Genomic DNA, 26307 nt, shown 5'->3' on the forward strand with positions numbered 1-26307 from the left:
GGAAAACAAAAGGAAAATGAACAAGTGGGACTATATCAAGCTGAAAAACTTCTGTACAGCAAAGGACACCATCAATAGAACAAAAAGGTACCCTACAGTATGGGAGAATATATTCATAAATGACAGATCCGATAAAGGCTTCACATCCAAAATAAATAAAGAGCTCACACACCTCAACAAACAAAAAGCAAATAATCCAATTAAAAATGGGCAGATGAGTTGAACAGACAGTTCTCCAAAGAAGAAATTCAGATGGCCAACAGACACATGAAAAGATGCTCCACATCGCTAGTTATCAGAGAAATGCAAATTAAAACCACAATGAGGTATCACCTCACACCAGTAAGGATGGCTACCATCCAATAGACAAACAACAACAAATGTTGGCAAGGCTGTGGAGAAAGGGGAACCCTCCTACACTGCTGGTGGGAATGTAAATTAGTTCAAACATTGTGGAAAGCAATATGGAGGTTCCTCAAAATGCTCAAAATAGACTTACCATTTGACCCAGGAATTCCACTTCTAGGAATTTACCCTACAGATACAGCACTCCAGTTTGAAAAAGACAGATGCACCCCTATGTTTATTGCAGCACTAATTACAATAGCCAAGAAATGGAAGCAACCTAAGTGTCCATCAGTAGATGAATGGATAAAGAAGATGTGGTACATATATACAATGGAATACTATTCAGCCATAAGAATAAAACAAATCCTACCATTTGCAACAACATGGATGGAGCTGGAGGGTATTATGCTCAGTGAAATAAGCCAAGCGGAGAAAGCAAATACCAAATGATTTCACTCATCGGTGGAGTATAAGAACAAAAGAAAAACTGAAGGAACAAAACAGCAGCAGAATCACAGAACCCAAGAATGGACTAATAGTTACCAAAGAGTAAGGGATTGGAGAGGATGGGTGGGAAGGGAGGGATAAGGGTGGAGAAGAAAAAAGGGGCTATTATGATTAGCATGTATAATGTGGGGAGTGGGGGAGAGGGGAGGGCTGTGCAACACAGAGAAGACATGTAGTGATTCTACAACATTTTACAATGCTGATGGACAGTGACTGCAATGGGGCTTGTGGGGGGGACTTGGGGTAGGGGAAAGCCGAGTAAACATAATGTTCTTCATGTAAAAAAAAACAATATACGTAGGTCACAAGAGCAGTACAGCACGGACAACAAGTAGTTATTCTATAACATCTTACTACGCTGATGGATAGTGACTGCAATGGGGTAGGTGTGGGGGACTTGATAATATGGGTGACTGTTGTAACCACAATGTTGCTCATGTGATACCTTCATAAAATTGTGTATCAATGATACCTTAATAAATAAAGTCAAAAAAAGATAATTATAGTATAAAAGGGTGGCTGAAACGAGACACGTGTGACTTTTGAAGTAGCTTTATTTCATAGGGATTAGATTTACAAGAGTTTTCCACAGCCATATGTGTTAGAGAGAGACCCAGAAAGCTAACGTGACCCTCACTATGTCTCCGTGTCTGCAGTGAGACCAAGACGTCTAGACCTGATGGGGGCAGGAGTTGTGCTGACATCACATATCACATGTAGCTTGTTACACAGGACAGTCATGGGGGCACTAAACCTCCTTCCAGAGCCAGGAAGACAGTGAGCCCCTGGCAGGAAGCGGCCCTAGGAAGAGGCTGGGTGCTTGGGCCCCAGTGTCCTGGGAACTACCATCAGACCAGGGTCCGAAAAATCACAGGGTAGGAAGCTCAGACTGGTGACACTTCTGGTTGCTAAGGGTAGTTTTCCTTTTCAGAACTACTCAGTGAATGAAGCCCTAGATAAATATGAAATAAAAATGGAAAAGATGAAAAGGCAAGCACACCTATGACATCAAGAATTTTACAGCAGGTTCAAGTATGGTGTAGCATGTGTGTCATCACTGTGACAACTTGGCCATGTTTTATTGCTTGTGTGGCCTGAGACATTTAAAGGGACTTACATTGAAATGCACTTGTATTTGTGCTTTAGCAAACAGTGGGATTTGATTAAATGAGTCTAAGAAATATTTTTAGTGGTGAAGAGAACTGAATGTGCGAATGGTTATTCTATTACTGTGCAAGCATTGCTTCAAGGCTCAGCAAACGTTTAAGGTTAATGAATCACTTTTAAGATAAAGTACAAAGAGTGACCACTTTCGACATACGGAGCCCTTTGGACAACCATGAGGGGATTTCTCAGGCTGTGGTCCCATTGCTCCTGAAGTTCAGGCCTTTTGCATCCTCTTCACGAGTCACTTGGTGAAAAACAGCAAGAGTTTTCTAAGGGATGCTTTGAATTCCTTGTTTCTCAGGGTGTAAATAAGGGGGTTGAGAGTGGGAGTCACAATGGTGTACAGAACGGCAACAGCCTTGTCCAGGAGCCCAGCAGACCCCAGGCCCGGGCGGATGTAGGCGTAGAGGACGGTGGAGTAGTACATGGAGACCACCACGAGGTGGAAGGAGCAGGTGGAGAAGGCCCTCCGCTTGCCCTCCGCTGAGCGGATACGCAGGATGCTGGCGATGATGAAGCCGTAGGAAGTCATGGTGAGCAGGAAGTTCATCCCAGAGCAGAATATGTCAGCGACCATGGTCGTCACATTGTTAATGAAAGTCGGGCTGCAGGAGAGCAGCAGCACCGGTGGGATCTCGCAGAAGAAGTGTGCAATTATATGGGGGCCGCAGAAGGACAGACGCAGCACCAGGCCCGTGAGCACGAAGGCATTGAGTGCCCCTATGGACCACACGAAGATGGCCAGGGTGAGGCAGACCCTCCCGCTCATCAGGGCGCCATAATGCAGAGGGCGGCAGATGGCCAGGTAGCGGTCGTAGGCCATGGCGGTGAAGAGAAGCAGCTCCGAGCTCAGCGACCAGGTGAAGAAGAACATCTGGCTGAGGCAGCCCCAGAAGGTGATGGTGCTCTCACCGACCAGGCTCTGCAGGACCTTGGGGAGGATGGACAGGGTGCAGATCATGTCCAGCATGGCCAGGTTGACCAGGAAGAAGTACATGGGGGTGTGGAGGTTGGGGCTGCAGCGGATGGCGGCAATAATCAGCCCATTGCCAGCTAGGGCCACGGCAAACAGGGCCAAGAAGAGACAGAAGAGGGCAGCCCGGAGCCAGGGGTCGTCGGTGAAGCTCTGCAGGGTGAAGAGGGTCACAGCGGTCTGGTTCCCAGACGCCATGGGGAACAGCGGATTGCGTCTGCAGGGACCCCCTTCTTCCTTGTAAGGAATGGGTGGATTTTATTTATAACTGAAAAACTAAAAATAATTGATTACATTTAATGAGCCATCACACTGGAAAGGAAAACAATGACGTGAATGTTTCAATTTATAGTAATAAGCTCTGGCTCATTAACTTAAAGAAAGAACAACCTCCAGTTTTTCCAAACTGGCTTCACCACTTTACATGCCCACCAGCAGCGCACGAGGGCCCCAAATCCTCCACATGCTTGCAACACGTATGACCTCTTGTCCTTTTGATGACAGCCGCTCTAACAGGTGTGAGGTGGTATCTCCTTGTGGCTTTGATCTGCATTTCCCTGATGACTAGTGATGTGGAGCACTTTGCATTATGACCACCTGTAGTATTTCTCTGAGAAAATGTATTTTCAGGTCCTTTGCCCATTTTTAAATTGTGGTTTTGCCATTGAGTTGTATGAGTCCTTTATATATTTTGTATATTATCCCCTTGTCAGATATATGTTTGCCAATTATTCTCCCATCCAACAGGCTGTGTTTTTGTTTTGGTGATGGTGTCCATTGCTGTGCAGAGGCTTCAGTGAAAGGAATCACACCCTGCCCACAAGGCATACAGGGAAGCATTTTAGAACACTGATAATATTGATGTTTCTAAAAACCCCACAACAGAAAACACAAGAAAAGGGCAGTGGCTACCATCCAAAAGACAAACAACAACAAATGTTGGTGAGGTTGTGGAGAAACGGGAACCCTCCTACACTGCTGGTGGGAATGTAAATTAGTTCAACCGTTGTAGAAAGCACTATGGAGGTTCCTCAAAATGCTCAAAATAGACTTACCATTTGACCCAGGAATTCCACTTCTAGAAATTTATCCTAAGAATGCAGCACCCCAGTTTGAAAAAGACAGATGCACCCCTATGTTTATCGCAGCACTATTTACAATAGCCAAGAAATGGAAGCAGCCTAAGTGTCCATCAGTAGATGAATGGATAAAGAAGATGTGGTACATATACACAATGGAATATTATTCAGCCATAAGAAGAAAACAAATCCTACCATTTGCAACATCATGGATGGAGCTAGAGGGTATTATGCTCAGTGAAATAAGCCAGGCGGAGAAAGACAAGTACCAAATGATTTCACTCATCTGTGGAGTATAAGAGCACAGGGAGGGCTGTGCAACACAGAGAAGACAAGTAGTGATTCTACATCTTACTATGCTGATGGACAGTGACTATAATGGGGTTTGTGGGGGGGACTCGGTGTAGGGGAGAGCCTAGTAAACATAATGTTCTTCATATAATTGTAGATTAATGATAACAAAATTTAAAAAAAAGAAAAGGGCAGGAAGGTAAGGAGACGACATCGAGGGGTTCACACTCCTGAGCCTTGTAAGGTATTTTATTTTAACCCCACGTTACAGGCTCTGGACCAGCAGGGTCTCCAGGTAAGTCCAGACGCCAAGATGAACAGGCCCAGGTCAGGAGCCTCCACCCACCCTACACAAGGGGCAGAGAAAGGCGATGCCCAGCTCGTTTGTGTCGGGAAGATTGTCCTGCAATGGGCACAGCCTGAGGGGTACACTGAGAGAGATGGGACCATGGTGGCAAGACTAACTCACAGGAGAGTCAGGCTCAGGCCCTAGAAAGACATGGCCAGACCCACTTCCAGGGCGAGCAGGTGTTTAGGAGGAATTTCCATCCTGAAGGTAAGAGGTGCTGAGCTCGTTTGCAGACTGGGGTCTCCTTGGGCTGTTGCGACATGGAACTGGCACAGACCCCAGAGCCATACAAGCTCCCTGGGGCTCTGCTCTCAACATTCTCAACCCCACCAAGGACAAGCCCTTCTCAGGAGCTGGCCCAGGGCATGTAGGCAGACATCCAGAACAGAATGCCAGGCACTGTCCACAGTGCCTCCAGGGCATATGGCCCTGCATGCTGGGAGAGGATCCCTGGCTTGCTGAGCACCCTGTCCTGCAGGGCCCAGCCTCAGGGAGCCTCCTCCCAGAATGAATGCATTTAGCACAGGCCACTGAAATAGACAGGTGAGTCCCGGCAGCCTGCCTCAGGAATTGCAGCTGCAGCCAAGCGGGTGTGCACGCCTGGTGGGAAGTCCTCTGACTTAGTAATAGGGGCCAGGTGGGTGACGCCCACCCTCAGTGTGAGAGCAACGAGGTCCTCACCTGTCACACGGGGGGTGCGCAACAGAAGTTGGGGAATGTGAATTCACTCACCATGGGGAACAATGACAGCAGTGGCCGCGCAGAGAGAGCAGTCTCTGGTTGCTTCCTACAGGGTTGCTCCCAGATGCCAGAGAGTGGCAAACGGTTCACTGCCCTGGGCCAGGGGGCATTTGGAACATACACATGAGCTCCCAGCAGCCTTCCCACATTCACCCCCTCAAACCAGGGACATACTGGGTCGGGGCATGTGGAACAAGAAATGCCCCCAAAATAAACAGACTTCAGACGCCACTTCAACCTCCTCTGTTGCTCCCTCTCCATAAGAGCTGCGAATAAATAATTGTGCAACTGTAACCTCAGCGTGCCATTCTGCAGCTCTCCTCTCTCATCTCAGAGCAAAAAACAAAGTGTGTCAGAAGAAACAAGCAGCCAGGTCCAGCCCACACCAGGGCCTCTTCCAGGAATGGCTCCTTCATTCAGTTGTTTTCCACCTGCCAAGCCCACAGGGGCCGCAGGCCAGTTGCCTCCTGCCCCCACAGAGGCCGTGCAGACTGCCCGCAACAAACAGCCAATTGGTCTCCACACAGATCTCAGCTAGGTTACTGGTCAGAGGCCGAGTCATTTATTTGCACCCCCTGAGCCACATGTGTGCCCAGATCGGGGTGCCCAATTAGCAGAAAAAATACTGAGCACTCAGTTAAATTTGAATTTTAAGCAAACAGTGAGTTAATTATTAGTGTATGATTGAAGTACTGCGTGGGAAATTCTTATAGTGAACGTTATTTATTGATCCAAAATTCAATTTTAACTGGGCACCCGTATTTCCTCTGGCAGCCCTAGCCCAGACTCAACCAGGGCCAGAAGCAACCGGAGGAATGCCTAGCTCAGAGGTTCAGTGTGGGGCAGAGACCCGCCCCTGGAGGCCGACTTGAGACCCGTGTCCCGTCCAGAGCCCAGGCTCACACCCAGTGCCCCGGCTACCAGCACCCACCTGCTGGGACCCAGACAGGGTGCCCTGGGGCACGGGAGTGCCTCACACCCCCAAAGCAGCAGCCTAGGGTCTAACGGGGGCAGCAGCTGTGAGCAGCAAGAGGGTGCCTCCCCCAAGGTCAGCAGGGACGTGCAGGGGCTGCCTTCCCAGACTCACGTGCCGTCTGCAGGGCAGAGGCAGATGCAGGCACAGGTGACTCAGTAAGAGGCCAGAGAGATTGGTCAGGCGCCAGGGCGTCGGGGTGTCAGCCTCTGAGAAGCAGCTGGAAGGTGATCCCTCCCTTACTCTGCTCCAGATTGCGTGGCTCGAATGGGAATGACTTCTGCAATCTGTCACTGCCGTTTCTGTGCAAAAGTGAGAAAGACTTTACACTCACTCTTGTCACAAACAAAATGCCCATTTTCTAAAAGATTAGAACAAGCAATGTAAACACCACACCCCTACGTGTGCCTCCCTAGGCACTGCAGGCTGGTTTCCTGCAGAGATCCTGGGGAGGAACCTGACACAGAGAGATGGTGCCTGTGGCCCTGTCCCCCACTCCCCGGGCCTGAGCTGCAGACCCTGCTGGACAGAAGGACCAAGCCTCCCTCATGCGTGGGGTGCACACATGGTGAGAGACAAGTGAGCCCCTCCCCAACCTCAGAAGTGCTCCCAGACACTCACCAAAGTCCTTCCAACACAGGAGGGTCCCGGGGTCTCAGGGCTCCCACAGACTCCGGGAAATGCGTGTCTGCTTTAACAACTGGAAAGGTAGAAACAAAGGTTCACCATCATTTTAAAAGTGGTTAACATTTTTAAAGGCTTTTTTTTAACTACTGAAACACTCCAGGTAAGTCCCTAAACAAATGGACTCTAACACCCGGATGGCAGTTGCCTGAGTGGTGCCCAAGCATCCAGCCATTAGCAGGGGGCAGAGGCTTCCCGGGACTCTCACCACACCATGCAGGCTCCAGCGTGGCCACGGTCTTGCTGCTCAGAGTCCAGAGGTGGCTGTTGGCATCACTAATCCCAGTTTAAATGGGAACAGCCTGAACAGTATGACGTAACTGAAGAAAGCTGCTGTCCCTTGGGAGTCCAGCTCCAAGTCCCTTGGCTGACATGGCGCCAGCACTTCACTGTGACTGGTTGCCAAAGATAATGTCCCCAAACATCCTCTGCAAGCAGTTCCTTAGGGCCCTTGTCAGAGCGGGGTGGGTGGGCTGGGCTGCACGGCAGCGTGGAAGGCCCAGACTGACTTGTCCAGCAGCCGCACGTGCTGGCAGCCAGGCACCCAGGCCTGCCCCTTCTCAGCACACAGGTTCCACTGGAGACGCACCCAGGGGAGGGGTGGGGCAAGGGCGCTCTTCCTGGTGCCATTCAGGGGGAAGGGATCCAACTTCCTCCAGCCTCACGTCCTTCCAAAGGAAGCATAGCCATGTTTGGTGGCAAACGCTGACGGCAAGGGAACAGGCTAGCTGAGGTGTTGTGCCTGGTGAAGGAGCTGAGATTGCTCCTCTCCAGACCCTGCAGGCGGGAGAGCCCGGCCAGGGGGCCCTGGACTCAGGCTTCTGTGCTTTGTGCCAGGACCGCCCTCAGGGCTCTGGGGTCCTGGTGGTAGTAGTCTAGGCTACCTTTCCCAAGGCCAGACCACAGGGGCCCCAGGAAACTGACACATCATATTTTCTAGAGCGGACTTGACGCATCCAGCAAGTTCTGGTCTCATAATTCCTCCCCCAAGACAAAGATCTCAGGTTGTGCAAATGCTGTTAGCAACGCAAAACTGTTGGGAGTGGAAACAAAATAGTGAGAGTGGCAGCATGGGACTGGGAAGGATCATTTTTAATTTTGAGATGATTTTAGATTTACACGAGAGGTGAAAAAACAGCAGTTACCTTCTGCTAGCTTCCTGTTTTGCTAAGCTCTCACATTACCTAGCAACATCTGGATGTGTCAGCATTAGGATACTAACCTCGCTACGACATTATCTAACTATGTCACAGAACTTATCTGAGCCTCATCTGTTTCCTATAAACGCCCCTTTGCAGTCCAGGACCCCTCTTCCCACCCGCCGTCGCGCCTCCTTGGGCTCCCTGCCCTTCCTTTACGTTCATGAGCTTGAGACATTTACTGATGACTTATTTTGCAGAATGACTCTGGCTGGTTTGCCTGATGCCTTCTTGTGCTTGGGTGGAGGTCCTGCGTCACTGGGAAGGGCTCCCCAGGCCACGTGCCCTTCTCCGTGCTTTGCGATGGGGCACGACGTCCATGTGTCTCCTCCGATGATCTTGGCCTTGATCATGGCTGCAGGTTCCCCACCAGGAAGCTAATATTTTAGCTTTGAAATCACGAAGTGTTCTGGGAGAGACAGAGAGACTGTGCCCACATGCCGTGCATCCTTCAACTGCCTCTCACAAATCTCGGCACCACTGGTGGGTCTCACGTGGCCGTCACTCTCTAGTGGCGATGTTCTGTTTCCCTCATTCCTCCTGCACCGATTGGAATTCTTCTGTGGGGATGTGCGCCTCCTCGCCCACTTATTTGTGCCTCTACATCAGCGTGGATTCACGATGTGTGTTTTATTCTTTGGGATACGATTCAACATAATCATTACTTATTCTTTGCTCAAAATGTTCCTGTTTTCTCAGTCAGAAACTCTTTCAGGCCGGCTTCTCTAACCTTGACTCATCCTTCCCTTCTTCCTCCGAGCTTGTGTTCTGGCATACGAGGTGCTCCAGGCTCATCGGCATTTCCCTGCCCAGCCCTGGGGTCAGGCACTCCCCAAGGAGCCCTGAGCCTGGATCCTGTCAGTGGGGGTGGGAGACCTGAGACACCCTGTCACTGTGCCACCCCCGGGGCCTCCCCACCTCCACCCTCCTCAGAGAGCATCCACGAACCCGAGTAACTGCTAAGTATTTGGCTGGAAACCTATACTTCATCATCCACTATTTGGATTCTTGAAATTAATTAGTAGGGAGATAAATATGTTATTCACTTATAAATGACCAATTAGCTGTGTAAGTGCTAAGGTATTTCCTAAGTGGAAAAGTAGAACCTACAGCAGGCAATGAATTGCAGTTCCTTGAAACATGCAGGATAGAAACTTGGTTTTGCCCGTTGTTAGGAATCATAAGCTAGGCTGATGAGTCACCTGAGTCACCTTCCTAGGTCACCCAGCCTTGGTCCCCCTGGAACAGCAGGTGCTTCTGTTAACCCACTGGGAACGCAGCAGGCCGTGTCTGAATGTTTTAGGCTCGGATCACATCTGAAACCAAGTGTGAGCCTGTGGAACTGAAGGCTCCCTTTCCCTCGCCGCACTGATCAGTTGTTAGCTAAGCCATGATGGGCACTGTGCCAAATCTTGTGGCCATGTCCTCTGGAGCCCTCGGCACAGGATAGGAGTGGCCACACTGCCCAGGACTGGCCGCACAGCATCACTCAAGAAATGTCTATGGAATGAATGAAGGACATGAGTGTTTGTTTGGAATGGGACTGGCATCTGCACAGCAGTTCATGCACAAGTGCCACCCACAGTGATGCCAACCAGGGGCGATGCTGTGCTTCCATGGCGTTGAGGCCCTTGCATCTGTGCTTCAATGAGAAAGTCGGGCAATGGGCAGCCACAGGCTGATGGGTGGAAGCCTGCAGACTCTCAGAGAATGGGGAGAAGTGCCATCCCACAAACCTGCTCCTCTCCTTGTCTAAAACGTGGCTGTTAGGGCCCTTCCTATGCTTTGGAGAAGTGGGGTCCCTGTGATGGCCCATGGCTGTTTCGGGGTGTGGGCCTCCTGGTGTGAATGAGTTGCTTACTCCCTTACGGTGTTGGGCACACTCAGGTGCTGGCACACTTGTGTCCTTGCTGCATGTGCTGGTGGTGGAAAAGGCTGAGACCAGGGCGGGAGGGAGGAGGCGTGGGTGCCCAGGGCTGGAGGCCACAGCCAGGACGGGGGTACATGGCCAGGTGTGGAGGCTCCTGTCTGTCCAGGAGCAGGTCTCCTCTCTCCTTGCCCCCTTCTTTGCTGTTTTCCTCCCCACTGACCAATGCTGCACACTGTAAGTCTAGTACCTAGTTCTCTTTGAAACATCAGGTGGATGAGGGCGCGTGGAGACTATTGGGAGTGAATCCAAAGGAAGGACCGCAGACCAGAGAAAAGCCATCATGCCGACCAGAGGTGCCTCTCAGGGGCCTCCAGGCGGGCGCTACAACACCACCTGCAAAAGTATATTGTGGGGATTCGGGCCACGTGGCTGCCTGGATGCCTCCAGTCCTCCGATATCTCTTTCTAGTCCTTCTCCTCTGCTTTAGATTCTATCAGTGCTCTGGGGCTCTTGAGAAGAGGTGATTCGTGTGAGTCTGATGCGGCCTGGAGGTCTGAGCGCGTGTACGTGTTCTGGAGTTAAAGGCTGGTGAGCGGGATCCTCACAACCTTTGGACAAAATGTGGGAGAGGAAAGCTCAGGACACACAGGTCAAGAGTCTGCCCTGTCTCTGAACTCACAGCCAATGCCATGCTGGTGGCACCTCAGAGAGAGGCAGCTGACCATGGTTCTTCTACATGGCCACAGGAAGTCCATCTTCAGAATTTCATCAGAACCTGCAAGAACATGCTTAAGCTTCTGTGAACACCATACTGACAATTGACAATTGCTTCTGTGCTCAACTTCCAGCCCATCACAAATGGTTCATTGTGGCAAGACCTGGCAATGTAATGGGCATCTTCTCTTTGAGAGAGTGGTTTGTGTTCTGGGAAGAGGTACACACTCTAGTTTTCATCCACTCTGTGAATGCCTCCATCTGTCCTACCACCTTCTCTTAGCCCACCCACCGTCCACCAGCCCTCCCACATACTTTCCTGTTCCCTTCCATTCATTCACCCCTCATCCATTTACCCACCCACCCACCCATCCATCCATCTCTCCATCCATCCATCCACCCATCCATCCGTCAGGTGTCTACAATACATATCGGGGTGGGTTCCTTGCTCCATTCAACTTAAAGTTAACTATATCAGCAAGGGATTTTTAATTTGGAATGTCACTATGCCCACCAAATGTTGACTTGTGATTATCCACATGATGAACTGTGAACATAAAGTGAATTTAGAGTCACTGAACTCTGTGTGATCCCTAATGTGCTGCACACACGCACACGCAGACACACTGACAAGAACTGAGAATTCCCACAATGGAACTGACACTAAATCCTTTTCTGTAAACAACTGGGCAAGACCTCTGGCCAAGGGGGAGTCCTTCCACTCCCGTGTGGCACTGTTTGTCCCCTGCCCCTTACTGGCCTCCCCTTGCAGCAACTCCTCACGTGTGGCAGGACCACAGGGAAAGAGGCCATGCTCCTCAGCTGCCACATGAGGCCTGGCACCTTGCCCAGGCCCCTCTGCTCCATCCCCTGCAGAGGGGGCCCCTGCACTGTGAGTGGCTGCCTTGTGTGCACCATGCTATGGAGCAGGGAGAGGCCAGGGGCTGCTCTGACTTTCGGTGGAAACAATTCCTGCGGAAGGCATCTGTACAGGGCTGCTCATCCTGCAGGGCACATTAAAACCCCTGGTCGTCCTTTAGGTCACCACTGCTCTCCTCTGGGCAGGAGCTTTGGCTGGGCCCCTTCGTTGGGGACACAGCTAGTTCCCTGTGTCACCCGCAACCCACAGGTGCATCTGCCCCCATTTCTAATGCCCAGCCCCTTCTCTGTCCTCCCCTGATGACCACCATGGCCCCTCCATCCTCCATGTTTTCGTTCACTTCAACCTGCATCCCTGAACTTCTGGACATGGCCACTGTCTCCCAAGAGCCTCACAGACTGGCAGGGGCATCTGGGAAAGTGTTACAGCAAAGTGCTGTGTGCAGAGGCTTTGATGGTGCTGGGGATTCGGGAAACTGTCCCCACAGTCGGATCATGTTTGTGCCATGTTTTCCTCTTTGACTCAAAGTGCATATCTTACTGCCAGTAGTTCCTGAAAACATCCATTTATTTAAGCTCTACGCTTGTTAGATATCAAGCAGACTTCCAGGGTCCCTATCTGTATTGGCGCAGGTTCAAGAATGTCTAGAGCCCATATTTGTAACAGGAGACACTGCGTGTCAATCTAGATTGGGTTCCCAATACAGGATGGTACCTAATGAACACACTCTGCTTGTGAGGACTTGGAACTTTCAGCTTCCCTGAGCCAGCCCTTACCTGTAAAAAAATAACTACAGTTTTTCTGCTAAAAGTGTAAAAACTTTCTTGAGAGCTGCCTCGATATCCTTGTTCCTCAGAGTGTCCATGAGAAGGTTCAGAGTGGGGCTCACAGTGGAATAAAGCACAGCCACCACCTTGCCCATCCCGGGGGAGTAGCTGGATCTGGGGCTCTGGTACATGTAGATGATGGTGGAGTAGTACATGGTGACCACAATGAGGTGGGAGGAGCAGGTGGATAAGGCTCACCTCTTCCCCTTGGCTGTACGCATCTTCAGCATGGTGGAGATGATGAAGCCACAGGACACCGTGGTAAGTAGGAAATACAGCATGGCAAAGACGTCAGCCGTAACTGCCGTGATGTCATTCACGTACGTGCAGGAACAGGACAGCAGCAGCAGAGGGGGGATCTCACAGAAGAAGTGATCGATCACGTTGGACCCACAGAAGGTCAACCATAAAATCAGGCAGACATTGACTCCAGCACCGAGCATGCTGATGCCCCACACAGCCCCAGCCAGCACCACACACACCCTGGGGCTCATCATGGATCCATAGTGCAGAGAATGGCAGATGGCCAGGTAGCTGTCATAAGCCACAGCGGGAAGGAGCAGTAATTCTGCTGCTAGAGACCACGTCAGGAAGTACACCTGGGCCACACAGCCCCAGTAAGAGATGCCTCTCTTCTCTGCCACCAGCATCTCAAGCAGCTTGGGCACCACAGTGCTGGCACAGATGACATCAAAAACAGCCAAACTGAGCAAGAACAAGTACATGGGGGTGTGGAGCCTGGAGGTAAAGGTGGTGGCTGCCACAGAGAGGGAATTTCCAGAGAGCGCCATGGTGTAGAGGGAGTTAAAGGGGATGAAGAAGAGAGCCCGGAGCTGTGGCGCTGCTGAGAAACTGCGCATGGTGAACTCTGCCACCACAGCTGGTTTCTCACGGCCATTGACTAGTCTATTCAGAGTCTCTCTTCCTCAGCAGCTGATCTGCAAGAGTTTGAGGTTAATGGTCAGTATAGGTAGGTCAGGATGCTTTCATATGTCAGAATCTCCCAGAATTTAAATAGTTTCTTACTTCATTAGACTCAGGCATCACCAACTCTCAGGCTCCCCACAGAGAAGTAGGCAGGAGCGCTCACAGCCTCTCCATCCTGCTGCCTGGCCCAGGGCCACGTCCCCACGGACACCCTGAGACCCATCACGGTGTGGTGTCTACCTTACCCCTCCTCACACGGGGTAATAGTCTCCAAAAGGTTTATCTATCAGTTGATGGATATTTGGTCATTTTCACTTTTTGGCTACTATGGCTAATGTTGCTATGAACATTTGTGCACGAGTTTCTGTGTGAATGTGCACTTTAATGCTCTTGGGTATGTACCCAGGAGTGGGACTGTTGGGTCAATGGTGACTCTGCATTCACCTTTGCAGAACTTCCACACTGTCTTCCAAAGCGGCTGCACCATTTTGAGGTGTATGAGGGTTCTGATTCTTTTATTTCTTAGTTAACACTTGTTACTGTGCATCATTTTTGTTACAACAATTCTAGTGGGTGTGAAGTGGTATCTCATTGTGGTTTTGAGTTGAATTTCCTTGATGGCTAATAATATTGAGCAAATTTTCATGTGCTTTTTGGCCAATTGTGTAATTCCTTTGATGAAGTGCCTATTCAGATTCTATGACCATTTTGGAATTGGGTTACCTTTTCATAGATGAGTTGTAAGAGTCATTTATATTTTCTGGGTACTAGGCCTTTTTCAGAAATATGATTTTCAAATATTTCCCCCCATTCTGTGGGTTCTTGTTTCACTTTCTTGATATTGTCCTTTGATGCATAAAAGGTTTTAATATTGATAAAGTCCAATTTACCTATTATTTTACATTGATTGCTTATGCTTTAGGTTTTAAATCTGAGAAATCTTCAAGTAATTCAGAGTCATGAAGATTTACCCCTGTGTCTCCTTCTGAGAGTTTTGTTTTAGCTCTCAAGAAGTCTTGCTGCATTTTGAGTTAACTTCTGTATGTGGTGTGTGCTAGGAGCCCAACTTTATTCTTTTGCACGGGGATATCCAATTGTCTCGCCACCATTTGTTGGAGAGGTTATTCATTCCCTATAGAATGGTCTTGGCACTCATGTTGAAAATCAATTGGCCACAGATATTCGAGTTTATTTCTAGACTCAATTCAATTCTATATGTCTGTCCTTATAGTTTTTGGAATCAAGACGTGTGAATCGTCCATCTTTGTTCTTTCTTTTCAGGATTGTTAGCCTACTCTGGGTCCCTGAATTTCTGTATAAATTTGAAGATCAGCTGGCCAATTTCTGCAAAGAAAAGCACAATCATTTGGAATTTTTATAAGGATTGCATTGAATCTGTAAGCCACACAATTTAAGTATGAGGTACCTGTGAGATATCCAAGTGGAGAAGCCGGCCTCTGTGGAAGTAGTCACAGCTCAGGACTTTGCAGGTGACCAATGTGATCAGCCATAAGCCTTGGACCCAGCCCTGAGCCTGCAATGGAGGGGCTGTGGCCCCCACGTGGTGAGCACTCGGGTGGCGGCCCCTATGGCCGAACAGTGACGTTCTGCAGCTGTCACCACAAACTTCGGACCCGGCCTCACGGCTTGCTCTCGCAGCCACTTCCCTGCTCCTGCTGCTTAAAGGCCCACCGGGGCCACGGTTCGAAGTCTCTCTCCCAAACTGGCAGATTGATGACATTGGTTATCACAGAAACACTCTAGAAAATAAGGAGCAATTAAGCACAAAGTAAGCATAAGTAAGGAGATTAAAAAAATCCATGTGGCAATAAATAAAATAGAAAGCAGACAGTAAAAATCAACAAAGCCAAAAACTGGTTTATGAAAAAGACTAAAATTGATAGACCTCTAGCCAGACTGATTAGGAGAAAAAAATCAAAAACACAGTTAACCTGCATCAAGAACGGAAGGCAGGGCACCCACTACACATTGTACAGATAGCAAAGGGGTATCAAATAGGGGATATAATGAATTATTTTGTGCCAATAAACTATAAAACATACACAAAATAGACAAATTCCTTGAAAGATACAAACTAACAAAGCTCATGCAAAAAGAAATAGATCACATGAATAGTCTTACATCTATTAAAAATTTTAATCTGTAGTTAAAAACTTTCCCACAAAGGAAAGCCCAGGGCTGGTTAGCTCCACTGGCAAAGTCTACCAAAAATGTAAGAAAGAAGTAAAACCAATTCTACACAAACTCTTTCATAAAATTAAAAAGGGAAGGATTCTTGTTTAATGGATACAATTCATTCTGTGAGGCCAGTGTCACCTTGTTTTAAAACCAGAGAAAGACAACAAGAAAACTGAATACCAATGTCTCCCATACTTTTGGGTACAAACCTTCTAAATAAAATTTCCTAAACAAATTTTCCAAACAAAGTAATTATACAGAGTGAACAAAAGCCAGACTCCCCACCCATCACCCAAAAAGATATATACTGTGTAATTCCATTTATATAAACTTCAAACAGTGCAAACTAATCTACAGTGACAAAAATCTGAATGATCACTGGTGGGGGTGGGACACAGGGAGGGACAAGAGAGACATGCCAAGGGACAGAAACATCTTTGGGGAGGGAGGGAAAGAGGTCCCCTGACCCTCACAGTGGTTTCATGGGCATATACATGCATCAGGACTTACGGCAACATTTTCCATATGTGCAGTTTATTGTATATGAATTCTACTCAGTAAAGCTGTTAGAAGTGAAACAGAACAACTACATCTCAGAGCTCTTGGTATGCAACTAAAGCTATGTAAAATGAAAAGTTTTCACTTTAAATGTATCCATTAAAAAAGAGAAATGCTGAAAATCAATGGTCTAAATACCAAAATCAAAAAGCTAGAAAGAAATTAAAAAGATAAGAGCAGAAATAAATAAAATAGAGAATGGATGTTGAGTTGGAAAAATTAAGAAAGCCAAATGCACACACTCCACCTGCCCTTGGAAACGCTCTCGAACAAGCCTCTGGCCACACTGGCCAAGAGCAGACGCAGCCGTCACGGATGCCAGAAAGGTGCATGAAGATGCCATCAACAGTTCATGCCGATAACTTCAGAATTTAGGTAAAACTGTCAATTCATTAAACAATGGACATAACAAGCCAGATCTAAGAAGAAATAGAAACCTGAATACTCAAGTATCTATAGTTTTAAAAACTGGATCTTGAGTAAAATTTTCCCACAAAGGAAACTCCAGACCCAGATGGCTTCACTGTCCTGTTCTTCCAAACGTTTAAGGAAGAAATAAACCCAACACTACACAAACTCTTGGAAATATTTTTTTTAATGGGGAATAAGTTCTGGCTTTTATGAGACCTGAATAATCCTCATCAAAAAAAATGAAACAGAAACATTTGCAAAAAAGTAAAATTACACATCAAACTCTCCCCTAAATATTGATCCAACATATCACCAGTTGATTCCTATGGATACATAAAGAATAATGCATCATGACAAAATCGAGTTTGTTTGACTCGAGGTTGGTTAACATTTGAAGATCAATCACCATGTTAACCAAAAAGGGGGAAAAAACATATCATCTTAATAGACACAGAAAAAGCACTGAGAAAAGCCAACACTTTTCATGATAAGCAAAACCATTAGAAAATTAGGACTAGTCTGTATTTTCCTCAATCCAATAGATGGTAACTACAAAAAAGAACATCAAATATTATATTTCATAGTGAAACAAAATGTGGGGCACTTTCACTGTGAGGTCAAAGTGACAAGGGGTCCACTAGGTCCCCTCCATGCAAAACTGGACTGAGGATCCTGGCTGTGAAACAAGGCACAGAAAAGAGATTATAGGTATAAGATCAGGAAAGGAGAGGCTAAATTTGACACTATTCACAGAGGACATGGTCACACATGTAAGAAATGTACAAGATACTTCAGATTCCATTAAGAAGCGCTCACAAGAAGAGGAGGGTAGATGCCTGCTTCCCATAAGGAGAGCTCTCCAGTCCGTAGTGAGGTAGCAGACGCTGCTTATACAGTAACTGAAAATGGTGCCATTTATGTCTTTTTAAAAACAGAAACACAAAACCAAACTGGATTTCTATACGAATTTGTGTCTATTAGGGATGCACAGTCAACCTGAAGGGGCACAACCATCCACTGTGAGGCTCTCCAGAGGGAACTGGGTGGGGCAGGAATGGAGAGCAAGGCCCCTGGGGGGCGAGGAGCCCAGGACAGGGCATCCGTGTCACCCTCAAAGTTCCCCAGGGCCCTCACCTCACTGGCCAGTCAGTGGCTTCAGAAGTGATGGGGGAGGCACGTGCTGGTCCCTTCTGGGCAGAGTACCCAGAATCAGCTGGTGTGTACTGCGCGGGGCATGAGGTTTCTGCTCTAAGGGGCAGTCCCCCCTTGGTGAAACACTGACTACTGTGGCCCCAAAACAGGGCCCCGAGCAGTCACACCAAGTGACTTGTGGGGCACAGGAAGCAACGGGCTCAGGGAAAGCTACAGCCCACTGGGAGGCTGCCCTAGCCGTCACTATGACCATCTCTGCCCTGCAAACAGAAGCGGGTGCAGCACCGGGGAGCACGGACAGTGCCCACGGAGACAGGCGCCGAAGCGCTGCACGTGACCCAAGGTAGCCCCTCCCCCTGAGTGAACATGCACAGGGCGTAAAAACAAGAGACGCCCCTAAAACATTAAAGGAAATCACAACCACGCAGCTTATCTCACGAGAACACAATGAGGAAAACCCTCCCACCACCCCTTGGGGCCCTCCCCGGCCAGGGAAGGGGCAGAAGGTGAGCCTCAGGCCCAGCGCGCTCACAGGAACAGTGTGCGCCCGTGTCCCCCTTGTGTCCTTGCAGCTCCGCCGGGCATCCCCTGGGGAAGCCTCTGTGCCCCGGCCACACAGGCCCAGACCTGGCCCGAAGGCAGCCCCCACCAGGGCACCCTCAGCCCTGCTACAGCCCAGCTGGTGGCACACAGCTTCCACATCCACCAGGTCCCAGGAATCATCGCACATGGGGCCCCAGGAGCCAGCGTGCCAGGGCTCCACACGTGCCTGCACAGCACCCCTCTGCAGGTGAGAGGGACAGGTGAGCAGGCGCAGGGCAGCTCGGGGAGGTAGACGGAGGAGACAGAACACAACCTGGGCAGGCCTGAGTATCCAAACAGTTGAGGGTCTCCCCAGAGCCCCTGCCTTTGCTGTGTAGGAATATTAGGCCCATTTGATATTTGCAAGCTAAGCAGTTGCAAATTCTGTGAAATATTTTTATTTTCCTTTTCCTTTCTTTCTGCTTCCAAAGGAAAAGAACTCTCCACATTTCGCCAAGAGACCAGGCCCAGGTTGAAGGATCCCAGGCCTCTCCAAGTGGGGCATTTCCCTCCAGGAGGCCCATGGAGCCCAGTGGTCCTGCTCTCGCCACTGGGGTCTGGGTGCAGTTCCTGAACTGAAGTAGCCCCTCGGGGGCAGCACAGGCTTCTTGCAGGCCTCTGAGCAGGTGACCTGCATGCCCTGCTCTCCCGTCCCACAGGAAGGAAGCGGGACGACCAGGACCTCTTGGCCTGGCACAGCTCTGGGGGGCCTGAGATGAGCATTGGGAATTCTGGGGACCCACAGGCTGGGAGGACCCTTGTGTCCCCAGCATCTCCCTGGTGTGCTGGCTTCCACTCAGATCACAGCCCCTCAGCCCTGCACTCAAGGGCCCAGGACCCCAGAGGAGGGGGGACGGGCCTCCTGACAGGGACAGCAGGGATGAGGCGCACACCCTCTGGGCCAGGAAGACAGCCTGAGCTCCTGGGGGAGGCCAGCCGGAAGCCTTCACTCCACAAGGCCGTGTGGTCACCACTGGGCCAACGCTTGACCACTGAGCCAAGCAGCCAGGCCGACCTGGAAAGAGCAGACCTAGGTGTGTCACCCTCAGGTGGGAAATGACATGTGCTCCTCGCCTGGCCTTGGGAGGGGCCCCTCCACTGCCTTGTCATCACAATGTGCTGCGGGCTGTAGGGTCACAGCCCTGAGGGCTGCCTCGGGCACCAACTCTCCTCATGCGGTGGGGTGCCCATGAGGAGAGGGGTGGGTGAGGGAAGACTGGGAAGGCACCCTCCAGGACCCACCCCTCCTGCACACTCACACGCACAACCCCAAGAGTGCTCCCAGGGCCAGGCATCTCCACCCGGACCAGGCCCTGCGCCCAGAGCAAGGGTGGCTGTGTCTGCTGGGGCCAACACAGGGCCCATGGTGCACAGCTGAAGCCCAGCTGCCTGCGACTGCATATTTGTAGGGCACAGTCCCTTCACCCCAGCAGAGCCTGGGGCTCCGCTCAGCCTTCAGGGCAAGAACACAGGCAGGTTCTTCGAGGCAAAGATGTGCTGGAGGACCTCTTGTCCAGAATTTTCAGAAACTGGAAATCTAATCTTTACCTTCTATCCCAATCTGTTTCCTTAATTTCAGTTTTCCCATTTGCTCACACTTTATTTTGATGGTGTCAATGACATTAAAGTAAAATGTTAACAAAAATGAATGCCCAAGACCCATTTTCCATGAAATCTCCACAGCGTTATGATCTCAGCCTTTCACCCCCGCGTGTATGGGTGGCTCCTGCAAAGGGTGGAGACAGCCCATCACCCCAGGGGTTGCGACACTCAGGGAATGTCTGTTGTTTGCTCCCCTCACAAAGGTCCTCGGAGCAGAGCCCTGTAGGTCACCTGGAGGGAGGGTCCAGGAGGCCACAGCTGCAGAGAGGACAGCACTGTCCCTGGTCCCCTTGCTGCTGCAGCCACCGCAGAGACAGACAAGCGTGCTCACCCTCATACCAGGGGCCACTCCAACTCCCAGGGAGCTCCACCCTCCCCAGCGGTACAGGGTCTGTCACCTGGGGGGCACAGCAGGAGCTGGCCACTGGGCCTGAGCCCGGAGGAGCCAGCAGCATGCAGCGAGGCCTGGGCCTGGCTTCCTGCAGAGCACCTGCCTGCACAGACCCAGGTATGAGACTCACAGAGAAGCAATGGCCTTGTGGCCAGGAACCAGGGCTTGGTGGAAAATAGCTTTCTTGGCCTCACACAAAAAACATTTGAACAAGGAAGATCACTCCAAGCTCCAGCATGCTGTGAACTGACAGCAGCATGATCAGAACCCTTGAAAGTGTGCATGACCTGAGGTCAGCATCATAAAGCATGCACACCTCTCTGTGAGGGCTGCAGTCTTGAGAAGCAGCCACCCTTGCAACAGGCAAGGAATAAGTAAGTGATGGAAGGCGATGTGAAGGAATACTAGCCACTGAGGGTGAAGACATGGCAGGCCAGTAGGTTAGCTGCATGCTCTGGGTGAAGACGCAGGGAATGGGGTGTGCATGATCCAGTGCATTATCGTAATCGTGTCATATCTACATCTATGCAAAGAACACTTCTCAGTGGATATGAACCACAATGTTGAGATGTTCATTTCTGACAGATTGTTTTCCATTTCCTTTCTTGTTTCTATGGTTTTTAAACTTACAGTAATAAATGTGTTTTAGGTCAACAAGATTACTTACCGGAACAAAATTAACAAACATTACTTTCCGAGAGATGTGCCAGAAAACCAGTCTGGGAGGGCAGCTCCAGTTCTCAGGCCAGTGGAGGAGGTGGGGAGAGTCTGGATGAGGAATTCCCAGAGAAGGTGGGGAGACCCTCCCTGCACCAGCTCCGGCACCTCCTGGACAGCAGCCTCACTGCGCCCTGAGCCACACTCCCAGCTCAGGCCTCAGGGACCTGCAGGTGGCAGGTCACCGGCACTCTTCACCTGCACGGTGCCTGACTGGGGCCTCCAAAGGGACTGAGGGGATTGGGAGCCTTCAGGGAAGAACCCGCACCATAGCCTGTGGTGCTTTGGGCTGCATCCCTCCCCTGAGTCCCGATCCTCTCTGACTGCTGGCCAGACGTCCTTACCCTGCTCCCCGGTGTCTTCTGGGTTCCCTGTCCTATGCTCAGACCCCCACCCCATTTCCTTCCAGCTCGCTTCTCTCCCTCACGACCCCAGGGATGCTCTGCCTCTGAACACTTTCCCCCATACCCAGCCCCAGCAATGTCAGGGTGCACCAGTAAGCCAGGCTGGCCAACTCCTGAGGAAAGAGAGAGGTCTGTGTGTGTGCACAGGGGCGCAAGGTGAGCTCAGACATAGGGGAAGCCCTTCCTTCCCCCTCAAGACTCCATCAGGAGCTGCTCCAGGAAGACCTCCAGACCCTGGCGCCTGATGATTCTCACCCCCCTTCACCCCAGAGGCCCGGTCAGCCTCTCTGGGTGCTGCCCCAGCTCCCGCATCAGGGCTCCCTACCCAAAAGGAGCTTCAAGACCATCTTTGCCAGCACAGCAGTCACTGACACCACAAGTAGGGCCTCTCTTAGCACCCAGGTGGGTGGGCACAGAGAAGGGCTGAGGGGGAGGCAGTGCTTGGAGAGACCCCAAGTTCCCAGAGCCAGACCCTGAGGGGAACACTGAGGGGTAGGTGGTAAAGGCCGGCATTGCCAGACTGTAACTGGAGGAGCCACAGGAGGATCAGACCTGGTCTCTCCCGGGCTGCTGGGATGGGAAAGCAGGAGTCCAGAAAGATCTAGATACTTGGGGTGTCATCACAAAGGGCTGGGGTCATCGGAGCACGACAGCTGTGTCAGGGAGCCAGGTCACAGGCAGCTGCAGGTGGAAGGAGGGGTGGCCGGGGGCTCATTCACTGTGGAGCCCCGCCCCACAAGCCCAGGAGAACCGTGTGGGCAGGAGGCTGTGGATGAGGACAACTGAGGACTGAGCTCACGTCAGGCCAGGGGAGACAGGGACAGGGCCGCTGCAGAGGGGGCCTGGGCTGTTCTGGGAGTCTGAGGAATATTTCTGAGATGAATTAATGGGTGGATGGATGAGTTCAGAGGGTCTTTAATAGCATCTCTTTTAGAAATGAGGAAAAGGAAAGGCCCGGGGCGCTGGGTTCTTCCTCCCCGCTCCCCCTGCAGGCTCACTGAGGGCCTGTGGTCAGCTCGTGGCCATCGTGTCCTGGGGCAGGGGCCACCGTGGTCTTCTTCCCCAGCCTGAGCTGTGGGGCCCAGGCTGACAGGAGTCCCACCTACATTTAAGAAGAAAGACACAGACTGGGACCCTTACCAGTCCCCCAGAACCCTGGTTTGTCTCTGCTCCTCAAAGCCCAAGGCTCAGACAAGGACCCAACAGTGTGAGAGGGGGTGACAGATTCTGCTCACACGTGGTTCTTCCAACCTGCCTGCTCAGACCCCCTGCCTGCAGATAAGGTGCTTAGAAGGACTCTCTGTGTGCGGCCACAAAGAGAAAACCGAATAAAAACCTGGGCACCTCACTGGAGTCTATGTCTACCCCTGAGAAGACTGCAGCCCAACAAGCAGCTTTGAAGGGATGGCCAAGCATGCCAGTGCCCATGCCAGTGATGGGAGTGAGGAGTGAGAGGCAGGCACGTGCAGAGAGGTTGCTCTGGGGTCTTTAAATGTGGGTGCTGGCCAGGGCAGAGCCCTGGGTGTAGGCACCAAACAGCAGAAAGAGTGCACCCAGGCCTGACGCAGAGGTGCACACCCATGGGATTCAGGGGCTCCCGGCCGGCGGCCCCCACTCGGGGCTGTCCTCAGGCTCTGCAGCATCATCATAGCCGTCCTCCAGCTCCAGGCCCGGGGCCACCCAGGGCCCCTCGTCTTTCTCCCCCATGGCGACAGCTCCGATGTCCTCATAAACACCCTCAGAGGGCATATTTCCCAGCATTCCGGAACCTGCAAAGGCCATGCCAGAACTTTCTAGAAGAGAAACGCCCTGAGTCTAAGCTGCCCCGCTGCCCCGCAGGGTCTTGCGTTTGTGCTGAGACCCTCCGGATCCTTGGCTGCTGGCTGCAGCTCCTGACCCAGAGCAGCTGCCCCACATGTGGCCCCATGTCAGGGGTCCTGGTTGGTCCAGCCCTGAGCACACCCCAGAGAACCCCCAGCTGCTCAGACAACATGAGGATCCATGAGCCCCTGTGGCCCGGCTCCCATACCAGGCAGTCCAGGACTGCAAGTCTTCTGCCCTCAGGAGCAGGCCAGGGCCCAGAGTCCCATCCCCAGCTACTCAGGTCTACAGAGAGTCACTGAGAAGTCACCATGGGGAAGGGTCCAGGTGGGACCTGGCCACAGCAGTGACGAGGACACAGGGGGCCTGTGATGGGCTGGCTCTCATCTCAGCACATGCTCCCGGCCCCCCTTCCCCAGGGCCCTGCGTTGACCTCACCAGCCATGCCCACCTACCCCTGCAGGGTCCTCTGCCTCGGCACCACTGTGCCCCGAGGACCAGGGACACAATGACCAGGAGTGCACTAAGGACAAGGCAGAAGGTCACAGGCAGGGTCATGGTCTTGAGGGCAGGTGCAGGGGCCAGCGGAGGGCCTGTGGGGACAGTGGGAGAGGGCTCTTCCCTGTGTGCCCAGGGTATTGTGGCCTTGGCCCCGGACCACCCGAGCCTCTGGGGAAGGGGAAGGGCACCCAGCGGAGAAATGGGCCTTGTGCGGCTCCTGCCCCAGAGGCGGCCCTGCGGTCACAGGGCTGAGGGGCACGAAGGGAGTCACAGGAGGGAGGGGTCAGGGAGGAGGGCAAGGAGGGCAGGTCTTATGGTCCTGACTGCCCATGGCCTTCAGCTGTGCTTTGGACACAGAGCCAGTACCCACAGCCACAGCGTACAGGGCACAGACCCCACAGCTGCAAGAGAAAGACCCCAGAGAAGTGTCTGGGCAGGGCCTGGGTCTGCTGTCCCTCCCCATGGCTCTCCACCCAGGCTGGCACAGGGGAGAGGCAGTGGTTTTCCTCAGAGAAGGGGGTGTCTCCACCGAAGTCCAGGTCTTCCTGACCCCTGCCTGAAGCAGAAGTAGGGGCAACCGAGGCACCCACAGGAGGAGCCAGGGGCCCCTCCACACAGAGCACCTTGTAGGGCCCCTCTGGGCTAGGGCCAGGCAGGTGTGTGTGGGCTGAAGCTTCAGGAAGAGCACACCTACCTGATGCTGGCAGCTGGACCACGGTCCCCATGTCACCTGCAGGAGAAATGGGCAGTACCTGAGGGCGAGGGAGGGGAGGCACCACAGCCCTGAGCAGCACAGAACCTTACCCAGACCCTTGGAGCAGAGCCACAGCCCCACTCAGCCTGGGGAACAGCCACGGAGGCAGCCTGTGCCCCGGCCCAGAGGGGCCCAGAGGGCCCCAGCATGGGAGGCTGCCCCAGGGCCGTGGTCTGCAGCGCGCCAAAGGAACCCCCCAGCACCCCGTTCCCCAGCCCAGCGCACTCACGGGAACAGCACACGCCTGCGTCCTCCTTGTGTCCACAGTCTCCGCGCCCCCATGGCTCCGCCGGACAGTCCCACAGAGACGCCTCATTGCCCCGGCACCCCACCTCATCCAGCCACACAGGCCCAGAGCCCGGCCCAAAGGTGGCCCCCACCAGGGCACCCTCAGCCCTGCCACAGCCCAGCTGGCGACATACAACCTCCGCGTCCGCCAGGTCCCAGGAATCATCGCACACGGTGCCCCAGGAGCCGGCATGCCAGAGCTCCACGCGGCCAGAGCAGCCGCCCTCGCCCCCGCGAACACGCAGTGCGCCCTCCTCTGAAAAAGGACTGCGGTCACTGGAGGGCGGGACCAGGATGGGGACTGGATGAGGAGACTGGCAGAGGGGTACCTGGGCAGCTGTGAGTGGATGAACAGTTGAGGGTCTCCGCGGAATCCTGCGTCGCTTTCTCTGACAACCCTACTGGATTAAACAATGGCCATCCCAGTATAAATGCCTTGAAAAGCTTCAGAATGAAGTGGCAGAGCCCAAGTGACCCTCAAATCCCGAGCTATGGGTCACTGGCAGCCCTTGCAGGTGACTTGTCAGGACAGAAGCCACCTCCAGGCCCCCCACAGACCACCAGGGCCCCACCTGCACAGGTGACCCAGACCTCCTCTCCATGGGCACAGGAGTGCGGGTGCCATGGGGCTGAGGGGCACTGCCACAGTGTGGAGTTCCGCAGCCTGCGGCACTCAATCTTGTCCACCCAGAAGGTGCCTGATCCAGTGTGGAAGGGCCTGTTCTCCAGCCAGCCCTGCTCCCCACAGCCCAGCTGCTTGCAGATGATCGACAGGGAGGTGTCCTTCAGAGCATTACTGCACACGGCACCCCACGTCCCATTGTAGAATACATCGAGCCACCCAGCACAGCCATGGGTGCCACCTCGCAGCCTCAGGGCCACTGACCCTGGAAGACAAGCACAGTCAGGACAGAGGACATATCTTAAGAAGGAAGTCAAAACGACAGGGGGTCCCAGCACCAAAATCAATGCCACTCAAGAGCACCTGACCCAGCGAGGCCCTGGCACCGACCTCACACTGAGCAGGCGTCCCCGTGACAATCTCCCTCTGCAGTGATGCAGGTAGCAGTTAACCACGGGTAACCAGATGTAATCCCCACTTAAACTCTTAGCAGGCATCATTGTCCAGAAATTGCTCAAAATACAGAATAATCTGTTTGTACAAGATGATCAATTTAGCAGTGAGTATAAAAATTTTTAAATAAAAATTTTATCTGACAGGATCATAACTAATTGAAACAGCTTATAAGAAGCTCTGGAAGAAAATACACATGATAGATTATGAAAGTGGCCACTGCCACAGATCTCCTGCCAGTATCCATTCCCCCAGTAATAAGTCTATTTCCCACCCCCTGAATCTGGGCTGGCCTCAGAACTGGCCAACTAATGGGTGGAATA

General features: G+C 51.9%; 2 protein-coding genes and 1 pseudogene across 10 annotated transcripts in view; all 3 read right to left on the reverse strand.

The window, feature by feature from the left end:
* Window positions 1-1429: 1429 nt before the first annotated feature.
* On the reverse strand, window positions 1430-6050 carry LOC140850322 (olfactory receptor 13A1-like). The gene is made up of 2 exons (XM_073240080.1): window positions 5447-6050; window positions 1430-3271 (listed from the first exon to the last, which is right to left on the reverse strand). Exon 2 carries the CDS (start codon window positions 3191-3193, stop codon window positions 2264-2266), a length of 930 nt encoding a protein of 309 aa, XP_073096181.1. The 5' UTR covers window positions 3194-3271; window positions 5447-6050; the 3' UTR covers window positions 1430-2263.
* A 6295-nt stretch (window positions 6051-12345) lies between these two features.
* Window positions 12346-18968, reverse strand: LOC108395413 (olfactory receptor 13A1-like; annotated as a pseudogene).
* A 102-nt stretch (window positions 18969-19070) lies between these two features.
* The window catches only part of SCART1 (scavenger receptor family member expressed on T cells 1), a 40752-nt gene continuing 33515 nt past the window's right edge, over window positions 19071-26307 (reverse strand). For 5 of the 9 annotated variants that reach the window (XM_037011720.2, XM_037011718.2, XM_037011714.2 and 2 more), the window contains 7 exons: window positions 25482-25796; window positions 25239-25310; window positions 24851-25165; window positions 24562-24597; window positions 23822-23959; window positions 23124-23314; window positions 22445-22647 (listed from right to left, as the gene is read on the reverse strand). In XM_037011720.2, coding sequence (XP_036867615.1) covers window positions 23133-23314; window positions 23822-23959; window positions 24562-24597; window positions 24851-25165; window positions 25239-25310; window positions 25482-25796 — 1058 coding nt within the window. In that variant the 3' untranslated portion in view covers window positions 22445-22647; window positions 23124-23132. Of the gene's footprint in view, window positions 22227-22444; window positions 22648-23123; window positions 23315-23821; window positions 23960-24561; window positions 25166-25238; window positions 25311-25481; window positions 25797-26307 lie in introns of those variants that run through there. The other 4 variants (XR_005059491.2, XM_037011715.2, XM_037011719.2 and 1 more) reach the window with 4 other exon arrangements.

The sequence above is a fragment of the Manis javanica genome, chromosome 7, assembly GCF_040802235.1.
Source record: "Manis javanica isolate MJ-LG chromosome 7, MJ_LKY, whole genome shotgun sequence".
Taxonomy (NCBI): domain Eukaryota; kingdom Metazoa; phylum Chordata; class Mammalia; order Pholidota; family Manidae; genus Manis; species Manis javanica.